Genomic DNA, 12707 nt, shown 5'->3' with positions numbered 1-12707 from the left:
AAAGGATAATTCCCTAAATTTTCTTGATTTAACTATTAAAAACAAAAAACACATTGTTCTCAGTCACATGCGATTATAAAATTCCAATGTCATCCCCCAAAACAGAAGTATAACAGTAAAATTTCTGTTAGAATTCAAAATTACCCCATAGTAGAGGAAGGTAAAAAAAATACAATAAAGTATATTATAAACAACTATTATCCACAAAATTATGATATGATTCTACATAAGGATCATCAAATTAAAATTAACACTGAAAAAAAAAGATTACATAATCTGGATACAGCATATGCTTTGAAACAGAATACTGCTATGGCTATATTCCAAACAAGAAGAAGGGGGAAAAAATTTCTAGGTGTGTTGGACCAGTTCTACATCATTTAATACCAAATGTAATATGCACCTTGTTATCATGAAATAATTCTGGCACACATCATGTTCTGATACAACATAGCTGATAGCACATGGGAATGATTCACATACTAAGACATGAGTACAGTATATGGAAGTAGTTCTCCATACAATACCCTCATTATCTAAATTATTAAAAGCCATAGCACATTTCATATAAGACTACAAAAAGCCTTTTCTTACTTCCTTTACATTATTTAATACTGGAAAAGCATGCCTGTCCCACCATGTCTAGAGACGGGAAGAAAAAAGTAACACATACTACCGTTCTACTTAGGTCCTTGCTGTCCCCATCGTCAGGGTGATGATGTGGGGCACCCTGATGATGGCAGCAGTAAGGACCTCTGAAACGTCGGTAAACTGTCATACTACACGGCGCAATAACCCAGAAGACGGCCATCGTCACTATCTGTTGTTCGTAACACAGCATATCAAGGTTATTTGCGTATGGAGTATAGTATAACAATGTTAACGAAAATAAAATTAGTCGACATTTACATTTAACCCATCACGATTAAAATAATCTTGAACACATCGAAAGAGAAATCACAGGTATGAGTGAATTATAAAATAGACAAGTAAATATAATAGTTGTCTTCCTTAACCTCTGTTAGAACACACAGTTACAATTTACAGAGGAAAATTATTTTAAAAGCATGTTTCCCGTGTTTATGTTGTCCTATAATTGTATGATATTGATGGTGTTGATATCAGCTGATCCGCAGAGGTGAAAGGGGCGGTATCCGCAAGCGAAGATGGAGAACGAACGATCTGACAGTGGCGATGTGACGGCTGAGACATACTGGTTTGATCGATACAATACAGAGGAGACTTTTGACATGGATGCATGTTTCAGAGCATTTGATAAAGATGGGTAAGGAAATGATTAATTAAGTTTGCTTAATATTTTATAATATTGATGTATAACATGTACCATAAGAAGTGTAGTAGTACACGGTTAACGACTACAGTTAATCGACCATACAAGCAAGAGGTACAGTTGTAGCAAAAATTTTTGGATCGGATCAGTGTCTCGTGAAAAATCTCGAAAGAAATTACGTGAATACCAAGATAAACAAAGTAGTGGCATTGCCAGTAACCTTTATACACAAAGACACATTTTAAAAATGTAAATATAATTTTGATTTTTGCTATAGCCTTTGCCACTGTTAATGGTGTATTTTCGATCTGATGTTTAAAACCAGTTGTTATTTGTGATCCATAAATGAGGCTGGAATAGGCAACTGTCATCCTTGAACTGAAGATTTATGTTGTTGTTGATATCAATAGGTTATATAATTAAAACTTCTTTCCATTTTCTTTTGTGTTTTTATATTCACTTGTGTTTACATACACACAATTTTACATGTTAAATAACTTGCAGGATTCGTTTGTGTTTCTAGTGATGGATACTTGAACTTCAGTGAATTTCACTCAGTTTGCCGAGCGTTGTTTCGAAATGACAAAGGGAAGATATATTCTATGGAACCTAAGAAACTTCAAGATGTTTTATCAGTTTTTGACAGAAACAAGGTATGTAAATATTGTTTCATGGACTTGTCTTATATATTTTTTGGATTAATGTGATTTTTCATTTTTGTTCTTGTCTGCAGGATGGACAGATAGACAGGGAAGAATTTGCATTCTGCTGGAATAACTGGATAAAAAAGGTAAGATTGTATTTGCACACTTTGTAATTTGTATACTGTAAACATTTGGCACCCCACTTAATGGTACCTGCACCTTGTCGTGGTGCTTGAGTACCTCAGTGATCCAAAGAGCTATGCTGGCGGTAGTATAGCTAGCTACTGGTAGGGCCTCCCTAGCCAGATTGGTCAAGGGAGAGAGGCAGACTAAGACAGGTACCGTGGTCCTCCAGGTTGGGGGTTGCTCACAAGGCTAACAACCTTGCACCGTAAAAAGGCAGATGTTTCGAAACCTCAATCAAAGCCTCGGACAGAGGACCGAATGGAAGAGGCGAATTAAGGAGGCCATGGACCAAATACGGACCGGAGAGCCATAGAAGAAGAAGAAGAAGAAACATTTGGTAACATGACATTCTACACAGTTTCTTACATTGAAAATGATAGAGCAAAAGATATGTAACTACAGTATTTTAGGAATGTATAAGTTTCATTATATGAATAAAATAATGAACTCAAGCATTATATCAAGGCCCTTCACATACTGATCTAACCCAAGAACTTTGGCACAAAAGTTGGTAAAAGTTGGCTCCCAGAACTCAACTGAATAGGAGAATGGATGGGCATTCCTCTCCTTTCATCATGTATCATTACATTGTATAAAATCTGGACAGTGTACACTGCCATAAAATAACTGACCATTGGTCAAAGTCTTGGAGTCTGCCATAAACTTTTGTTTAGCCAAGATATGAATCATTAGTATTTGGCAGTATTTGTTGCTTCGAGCAACTAACTGTTTAGCTTAATCAAAAATGTGAAATTAAAAACTATGGCATATCTTCCTGATGAATACTTTGGGAATGCATGCATATTGCAACAACAGAAAGCAAAAACTAAAGGTGGTCAGTTGAGATTTCAGGTTCTCATGGTCATGAGTACAAACTTTACTGTAATTTGGGATGTTGCACTGGGTAGTCTGGTAGTTTACAGACGTTTCAGAGGTGTTCATTGTCCTGATGATGGAGGCAGTAAGCATCTCTTAAACGTCTGTGAACTACTTCCTGACTACATTGCACATCATCCCAGAAGACGGACATCTTTAAAGATAGTTTCGTAGAGAAGTGCGGACATTGCTGTCCAAACAAATAATAATATACTTGCAAAATTAGGATAACCTTGCCTTAATCGAAATCGTTTGTGGTGTTCGTACTTTTATTGAAAATGTTTAGTTAATGGTGTTTTCTAACGACTACAGTGTTTATTCCGAGTGGCGCGTCGCACTTCTACAGTCAGTGGGAATTTCCGCATTTCGTGCTAAGTACTCAAGCTCTGAGGGTGGTCGATTGTTTGTACCAGGCGCTAAATGCAAAGGAGATTGCAGTTATCCTATCGACCCACTGGCGTCCTTAGTCTTTTATACTCGCCGCCCTACTGTTCCGTCTGTTGACAGACAATTTAAACTACGGGTTATTTTTGGTCCAACTTTTCCGTCACGTAATACCGCACTACGCTCTCATTAGACATTTCAAGAGACTTGTCTTTTATATTTTCACCAATTATTGATTAAATACTTCAGCCAAATATTCCACACTTGTTCGGAAAGAAGGGGGTTTGATACAACCAAACAAAATTTAATTGTAAACGTAATTTTCCAACGTCTTAGTTTTTCCTCAAACGTTACTTTCTGAAAGAAACTTGATCTTGTTAGGTAACGAGGAAGGAATTTCAGGACTCACGCCGGCGAGTATAAAGATGGCGTAATCTGGTAGAAGTTTACCGACACTTCAGAGGTGCTTGCTACCTTCTTCATCAGAGGAGGTTTCACAGCGCAACAACCAGGAAGACAACCATCTTCAACAAGAGAGGAAGGTATATGCTCCAATGAACAGCGAGGGGTTCAACGGAGCGGAAACCCTTCTGGTAACGGAATCAGATTCAGTATCCGAAACGTCATGTGTGAGGAAGAAACTGACGATGAACGATGTCCAAAAACAAAATCATGTTTGTGGTGACACCCCATTGTACAGAAGTAGTGGGCGCGTAGTGGTCACTGCTGCTTCGTATTCTGGAGGTCCAGGGATCACATTTTGATTTGGAGACCAGTTGTAGGTTTTTCGTGTTTTTTTCAGTCCTCCCAGGAAAGTATGTGGATAGTAAATTTGGCCAAAGTCACCTCCTTCAATATTCTTTCCAATTTTGAGTAAGTGTTTAATGGTTATTGTGCAGGACAGCATAACATAAATTCAGAGGCATTGAACATTCACTCTGCGTAACCTGAGCTACAAACAGCTCTGTTAAATAAACCGTAAATAAATACAAAATTAAATGAACAAAAAGAATTCACAAATGATAAATCAATAATAATATGTGGTTCATTCCCCTGTGTACCAGTTACTCTGTCTTATTTTCTGCACAGTTTGTTTCAGACAAACACTTAATTGGTGATTCAAATTGTCCTGCAGCTGTTCTGTTCCCATGCCTCACTGATTTTCCATTAACAAGGATGGCTATTGTTAATCTCAAACCAGAGGTATTGTAAATTACATTGTATATTATATAAAATTAATAAATGCTACTTCCTAATTCCCTTGCAGATTGTCCGCCCAGTTAGTGTGTTTCTAGTTGTGGATGTCCAGAATGACTTCATATCTGGCACACTGAATATCAGTCATTGTTCTGCAAGGCAGAATGGGGCAGAGGTAAGTTTAACACAACAGGTAAATGGTGTCCAGCTTTGTAGAAATACCCCCATCCCCCTTCACACACCACCAGGCATCTTATGGGGTTGGATAGCCAACAACCAAACCATATATTCTGACTGAATAGACAGGAATGATATAGTATTTTGTATTAGGATAAATAATGAATAAAACCAAATTCAGATACAGGTACACATAGTTGCAATTTTATGAAGTTCTGTATCACAGCCAGTTTCCAAGTTGTTCATTTATATTTTATTAGTTTCATGATTTTTATTTGACTGCTGTTTTTCTTGTTACTACTTCAGGCACTGTACCTTCATTTAGAATGTGTGCTTATGTATATATATATCAGAATATTGAGTTACATTAATAACTAACATTATATATAATAATATATAGTATGCAGAATTCTAAAAGAAGAATAAATACTAGGCTTTAGATGAACTAAAGATGACTAACAATGCAAACTGTGGAGAGAGGGAGTATGTGATAAGTTTAATAAAAAAAATTCTGAAGCACCAAGGAATACGTATAATCATTATAATTTATAAGGCTTCCTTAGATTTATTATCGTTCCTGAGAATGCTGGTGAGATATTTAAAAAAGGAATTGGATGATAATGTATTTCACTTATACACACATGCAAATATTTGGACATTCTACAGGGATATAAAAATCTGTTGAAAGGTAGTAAAGTGCTGGAGGTCTGCTTAAGAAGGGCCTGAGGGTCAAATGGTTGTGTCCTATTAGCAGCAGTTTTTGTTGTCATACATGAATTGCCCTTTCTAAACTATACTGGTACTTGCATAGCTGATTGGTGTGTCCTTATTAATTATTAAGTTGAAGTTCTTATCTTCTTTTGTACAGCATAGGAAGATCACTTTTTACACAGTTGATTCTTTCAACCAAAGTTGCTTACTCCATGGAGCAGAATCCTTCTTGAAAAAGATAATAGTTGCTCAGCTAATCAAGAAGTCTTTTGTCTTTAATGGATAACAGATTGAAAGACTTTGTATTTTATTCCAGGTTGTAGAACCTATAAACAGACTTCTTGAGACAGTGGAGTTTGATGCAGTCTTCTACTCATTGGATTGGCATCCTAGTGACCATGTGTCATTCATTGACAATCTTCCACAACGCAAATTACATGAATCCAGTCCAGTAAGTCTTATCTGAAAGATAACATTGTAGGAACTGTTCAAGTCTTGAAAAGGATGTGCACAGTGTACCCTGAAAGTAATAAAAATGATGTTTATGTAAGACAAAACTTTAATTACAAATGAATTTTATAAAATTTTCAGGTGTGTTTGATTCAGAATTTACACAACTGACCAGTCAAGAAAATTTCATAGCAAAATTTTTTATAGGAATACATTTATATAGTACACAGTTATTCCATACTTTTACTTGTAATTATTTCAGATCCTCTTTTGAACTTATTCTGACATGAAGGAATTACATTTTAGTATAATGTCAAACTGGGCTTAACAGTTACAAAAAATTATAATCCTGTTTCAGTTCATTATTATTTCAAGAGTGAAATTTAAATTTAAAACGTCAGAAAATATGAATAAATGTATCTGTGTAGCAAAGCAAGAAGAATATATATTATTTCTCATAAAATTAACAACTATTGTATGAAATATTCCATTTCACAGATGGAATATTAAGTAGCAAAACTATTAACTTTGTCCATTCAAAATGCAGACAGGAAGAAGTCACTGTCATTATCCAAAAATTAAAATACAAATCTCATCAAATTACTACAAACTGTTAAAGTATTCGACTGTCTGTGTCAAAATAAATATATAAAAACAATTTTATCATTTGTTTTGCATGGATGTGAAACATAATCTCATACAGTGAGGGAAGACTATAAATTACAACTGTGTGAAAACTGTTCTCTGGAAAATATTTTGACTTTTGAAGTAAAAAAACCAGTGCAGAATGTAGGAACTTAGTGGTTAGGGTAGCGAAGTCAAGGAGGTTAAGCTGATAATATTTTCATATATTATGTTCATATTGCTTATATATTAGAAATAAAGCAATTTAAAATTTGAGGTTAAATGAGTTGGACATGTAGCCTGGATAGGGGAGAAATGCATGCAGTATTTTGGTGGGAACACCATGAAAGTGACCTGTTGGAAGACCAAGAAGGAAGTGGTAGGATAATGTTCAGATTAATTTAGAGCAAATATATGCAGAGGATAGAAAGTGGATAGAACTGACTCAAGATCATATCCAATGAGAAGTTTTGGTATTAGCAGTGTTTACCTCTCAGATTGTTACTAATTACTTATGTGTTTTAGGATTACCTGTCATTACACCAGAAAATTGCTGCCAGTAACAATTCAGTGTACATAAAAATTGTATTCAAATTAATTGATATAGAAATTAATGTATAAAATTAAGTATGTATGAAATCAAATTTGGTGATCAGACCATTGGGATTTCTGTATTCACAGGTGAGTACTGAAGAAGCCAAAACATATGACACAGTTGTCTTTGAAGGTCCACCACCAATGAAACAAAGACTGTGGCCAAGACATTGTGTACAAGATTCTTGGGGAGCAGAACTGCATAAGGATCTGAAGGTAAGTATATTGTAGAGTTGTGGGTATGACTTGCCATTATACTGGGTGAATGCTGAGTCCTGTTGAATTTGTTATGTGATGCAGTCCCGAAGAACCTATTCGAGTCTCTTATGCTAGTATTTTTTCGAGTGGTTGATATGGAAATACAGCACTGTCACAATGATGTATGCTGTGCATGAACTGAATATGTCTCAGTTGGTGGTTTTATTATGTAGAGCCTTTGTAAAAACACTGTGATGTTCTACAGTCATGTTCAGAACAGATGGAAGGAAATAGGGAAAGGAACAAAAAAGAAAGCACCTGTAATTTAAAATAAAGGCATGTTTCCAATTAAGACTTGAACTTGGTCTTGGTCTTGATATCCATATAATAGTTTGTAGAAGACATTATTGCTCTGAAGGTGTCAGTAATGGTACCATCTAAAATGTTGAACCACATACCAGACAACTCAGTCTCACTATGCTGAAGAACATAATTTGAACTCTTACTGCTGTGAAAACCTGAAATCACACGTTGTGAATAACTGATGTTTCAGATAGTTGAAAAGTCTATCAAGGTATGCAAGGGTACAAATCCTGAAGTGGATTCCTATTCTGTTTTTTGGGACAATAAGAAGCTGACAGAAACTACACTGGTGTCACAGCTTCAAGAGAAAAATGCCACAGATATCTACATTTGTGGGTTGGCGTATGATGTTTGTGTTGGTAAGTTCCAAATGCATGGCTTTCTAAGCTGAAACGATATCTACACATTAATATTATGCTTTAAACTGCTAGCTGTTTGCATGATAGTTGATTTAGTACAGTTGTAATTCTGCAGTCTGCAATGTTGAGGTGTCAAAGATATTGTTATTCCATCATGACTCAGTGCAGTTTCACAGCTGTTTTGCACTTGGTATGTTATCAGCATTCTTCCAGATCTTTCTAAATGCTAACTCTGTCATTCCTGATTTTTGTTAAATGACCTGTGCAGTTGATAGCATCATTAAATATATAAAGAAATAACATTTATTATATTCACTAGTTAACTGATGACTGTTTGAATGTATCATGTTCCTGGTCAGTCTTACTTTTTTTAAAAGGTGCTACTGCAGCTGATGCTTTGGCAATTGGTTACCGAACTATACTTATTGACGATTGTAGCCGAGGTGTTGACCTAAAGGATATTGAAAAAACCAAGAACACTGTCACAAGTAACAATGGTGTTATTGTTGACTCTTCTCAGGTAAGGCCTCTGACTAAATGTAATACAGCGTAGTACAGCAGTCTGGCCTCCATGTAATAGATTTGTGCTTTTCTCTAGATATAACATTGGTACAGACTGTGTGCAGTGCCTGATTGAATAACACCAGTCTTTTGTGCTGAAGGACAGGGGTAGAGTGTTCATGTCAACTGTGTTAGCCATGTTAGCCCACCTGACATGTTTTATGTGAACGCTCTGCTCCTGCTGGAGAAATCGTTTTGTTAATATTCACACAAAGCTTCAAATTTAAATTTAAATTAAAGTACTGATTACTTACAACAACAAAGAAAATCTCTCTTACTGCATGATTTGTACAAAAATGGATGTAGTAATCAGTCTGGTGAACACTTAGTGTTTAACATTAACTTTCTTGCTGTGAACCTCATACATTATTAAGTAGCTTGGCTCACACACATTTTTGTAACACTTGCATGTGACAGAATATATCTGTAATGTTGGTATGAACATATTCTTTAATGTGATTTGTCACAATATTTTTGTGCTGTGTTCTCTACATTGTCACAATCTTGTAGAATGCAGCAAAAGAATTTACTTCAGTTCTATATATTATACACATTCTCATGAATATTCACATGGTATAAACATGTAATATTTAGATATTTACTGTATTTATTTGTAACTTACATTTTACAATCACCTTTGTAGGTGAAGGCAATGGTTGAAGGTCGTGATAGAAGACCTGAACTGGGCTACAAGTTAGCTATGGAGCTAAAGGGTGCTATCTCTCACAAATCCACGTAGAAATCAGTACCTGGAAGTGAGAGGGCGCAGTACTTAACCACTTGTTCACTTTCCACCAACATAGCAGGCCTACTTGCACATGTATGCTTTGATATATATTCAGGTGAGAAGGAGGCACTGTTTGGACTTACTTCAGGGAATGATGCATTGGCTTTGGGTTTTGTGTGTGTGAGAGAGAGGGATATCAGTCTTTCATAACCAGACTTGAGATCAATTTTACATTTCTTCACTTAATTGCTAGAAAAGTTTGTAAGACCAGTCTTCGTCTATTTCTGCCAGGACTACCAACAATGACAAGCAGCATTTTAAATAGCATTTTATATCACCATTTTCCACACCACATACATGAAGAAAAATTTGGGATGTTAAAAATTTTGAGTTGCAATAAATGGCAGTGTGAGCCGGGATAGCTCAGTCAGTATAGTGACTAGCTACGGGCTGGATGGCCGGGGTTTGATCCCCGACGGGGGCAGAGGATTTTTCCTCTAGCCTCTGCGTCCAGACCGGCTCTGGGGCCCACCCAGTCCTATCCCGGGGGTAAAACCGGCCGAGGCGTGATGCTGACCACTCACCCCCATCTAGTGCCAAGGTCAAGAAAGAGAGGAGCTATACCTCCACTCACCCTAAGCACCTGTATGGCATGTAGCAGGATAAACTTTAATAAATGGCAGTATTACTTGAACACAAGAATAGCATAATTTCAGCTCCAGTATGAATTGAACATATGCAGTATGTTTCGGTATCGGGAATTCCTGTTGTAAAGACTTCTCACTGAAAAGTTTTCCTAGTCCAAATGCTGAATATGATGGTTATAGCTGCAAATGTGAGCTCTAGTGCCTGCTTCTACGTGGCCAGTATTGTAGATGGTATCAATATTGCATACAGTGAAGTAGCATTTAAATTTCCTTTCTCTTGCTAGGTTTCTAAACTCTATACATAGCTCATATAACACCATAGATGGTACCCTTCCTTGCAGTATGGTAAATGAGTGCTTTACAAGTTCTAATACAGAATTGAATAATATTCAATAACTGTTTTCCCACAGCCCATTCAGAGTAAATTTGTTGATATGTGCAAGGTGGGTTTTATTGTTAAATAATAAATACTACATAATGTATTTTGGTACGAGATTGCTATTCTCTAATGACTATCAATAAAATAGCTGAAAACATGAAAAAGTGGTGGCTCTACTGGCAGTTTAGCTCTTCTGGCCCCACAATTTGCGAGTGGTAGGATTTGAGGTTCTGAATAATGAATAATTCAGTTATCAATAACAGTACAGTGATGAAAGGTATCTTCATTTGTCATTATTAGTGATAATTTTGTGTATTGAACTGTTTGGGCTTAGAAGGCAAGGTGGATCATAATCATATCAATTTGTGTTTTTGTAATAGGGATTGAAGAGTGTTGAGAGGTTAAATGTGTTTGTTATGTGGCCCACCATTCACTTGACCTGCCACTACTTCTGTACTGTAATCTGTCCATTTTTAGTATGATGCCAATAGTAGCTTTAAATTTCGAAGTTTATGGTGTGTTGTTATAAGTTTACCCATTGGCTGGCATGAGTGAGTACAAATATAGTTTTTGAAGTGATCTGAAGGACAGTATTTCAAATAAATTTTTTTCATCTTTATTTGTATCTTATTCTTTTTTTCCCCAACATTTGAAAGGTGAATTTTGGATATATTTGTTTATTTTAGTTGTTCCTGTTTCTGTTATCTTAATTCTTGTTCTGTGTTACTGAGAACCAGAACACGTTCATTGTTATTTAGAACTGATGTTGCAGTTCTCCATATTTGGTCTTGAAACATTTATTATTTGCCATTTTAATGTTTCAAATACTTTATGTACTTGTTCAGTACATTATTGCTATCAAAATATTATGTTGTTCTCATTCCACTAAGTGATGTTTATTTTTTCATACAATTTGTGTATCAGTTATGACTTCAGTATGTGACTTGAAAATGCAGTAACATAGAAATAGTCTTAAAAGTTATATTAAAATTAGGAAAAGTGTTTACATATCCATTTATGCTGATGCAGGGTAATTTATAGAGCCTTAACAAGGATGTATGAAATTTAGAACATACTTTGAACATGTGCCCTCAGAACCTGAATATTAACAGACAACTTGGAAGCTTTTAATTTACTCCATGTTTTCAGAAAACTCTCGAAGTGTGTATGTATGGCCGTATGTACATATAGTTGGTTTTATTGCTATTAAATTTTATGTTTGCATTGTAATTTTGAACTGTGCTGGAGACAAATTGTGTGATTATTCTACACAAATGATAGAACATTACTGAAGTTACCGCAAAACCTCATATTGTATGGGTACAGAGATATTATTTGCATCTGCGCTGCTGCCTTATAAAACAACAGTTTCTCATTCTCTCCAGCAATATGACCCAGTGGCTAAATTTCTGTGACTGGTAACTATAGTCAGTGGGGTTATTTAAAAACTAGTCATTTTAACCAGTCCACACATGGAAGAACTGAAAGAAATAATTCATCTGTGAGTTTTCCATATATCCAAAGAACACCTAAAGTATGTGAATGGAGAATGTGTTCAGCTTCTGTAACAGATAAGTAAACTTCACTGTGTGATGCTGCTGCATTCTGCCACTGCAGTTGATTAACTTTAAAAAGCAGCAACTAACATATTATTCACATACAACAGAAAGGTTGTGCCCCAGCACAGCTACCAAATAATTTCTTTGACAATGCTGTACTAGTAACAAATTGTAATTTGTTGTAGGTTTTTGTGAAGTCTTGTTACAAGTTTTATTGAAAGGTAAACTAGATTGTACAGTGTATTTTATTTACATACCAACTCAAAAAATGTGGCAAAAGAACATTAAAGTTATGCATCAGAATGTGTTGTATGTTTTGGGGGCACTGATTCTGAATCGGTGAAATATTACATTTCAGTGTGTTCTTTGCACACACAATGCTAACTTGCATTAGAGTTAGTTTGAACGGCCTATGTATACTTACATGTCCTTATTGTATTGTGATAGAATGGAAGTACAATAAATGATACAAAGTGTTATAAATGTACTTGCCCATATGAACCTAAAAACCATTCATTTCAGCTGTGATGTGGTATCAATAGCTGTTTCATTTCCATCCCTATTGTGTTTCCATAGGTTTTCAATATTTTCTCTAAGTGTGACCCCTTTCAATAAACTTTGGCCATACTATTAGAGTAGAATAGAATAGAATAGAATTTATTTATATTCCATAGATCCTTCATAGGCCTAAGCCAAGAATGTAGAACAGGTCATAGCACAAATAAAGTACTTGTTTCTAGTACAAATATAAATAGATAAGTTATAACAGCTATTGACAGA

The 12707-nt window shown here is 35.6% G+C and overlaps 1 protein-coding gene across 3 annotated transcripts; it reads left to right on the top strand.

The window, feature by feature from the left end:
* The first annotated feature begins 291 nt into the window (after positions 1-291).
* Positions 292-12414, top strand: Naam (Nicotinamide amidase). Of its 3 annotated transcripts, none has more exons than XM_087351653.1 (10): positions 292-963; positions 1126-1285; positions 1815-1944; positions 2025-2081; positions 4649-4753; positions 5783-5917; positions 7222-7350; positions 7886-8054; positions 8414-8574; positions 9259-12414. In XM_087351653.1, exons 2-10 carry the CDS (start codon positions 1167-1169, stop codon positions 9352-9354), a joined length of 1101 nt encoding a protein of 366 aa, XP_087207779.1. In that variant the 5' UTR covers positions 292-963; positions 1126-1166; the 3' UTR covers positions 9355-12414. The 3 variants fall into 3 exon arrangements, with proteins under 3 accessions (XP_087207779.1, XP_021924029.1, XP_087207789.1); XM_022068337.2 differs by having other exon boundaries at positions 295-963; positions 8432-8574; XM_087351663.1 differs by lacking the exons at positions 292-963; positions 1126-1285 and adding an exon at positions 1441-1540.
* Positions 12415-12707: the final 293 nt, after the last annotated feature.

The sequence above is a fragment of the Zootermopsis nevadensis genome, unplaced genomic scaffold (genome assembly GCF_977971745.1).
Source record: "Zootermopsis nevadensis isolate Lab colony 2312 unplaced genomic scaffold, Znev_1.0 Znev_ptg000002l, whole genome shotgun sequence".
Classification (NCBI taxonomy): domain Eukaryota; kingdom Metazoa; phylum Arthropoda; class Insecta; order Blattodea; family Termopsidae; genus Zootermopsis; species Zootermopsis nevadensis.
Note: the sequence above shows the minus strand (reverse complement) of the source record. Positions and strands in the feature narration are given on the sequence as shown.

Excerpts from the sequence above, each read along its gene's own strand:
- Naam (XM_087351653.1), top strand. The coding sequence starts at position 1,167 with ATGGAGAACGAACGATCTGACAGTGGCGATGTGACGGCTGAGACATAC. Across the intron at positions 2,082-4,648 it reads GGAATAACTGGATAAAAAAG|ATTGTCCGCCCAGTTAGTGT; the intron begins GTAAGATTGTAT and ends ATTCCCTTGCAG. Across the intron at positions 8,055-8,413 it reads GGCGTATGATGTTTGTGTTG|TCTTACTTTTTTTAAAAGGT; the intron begins GTAAGTTCCAAA and ends GTTCCTGGTCAG.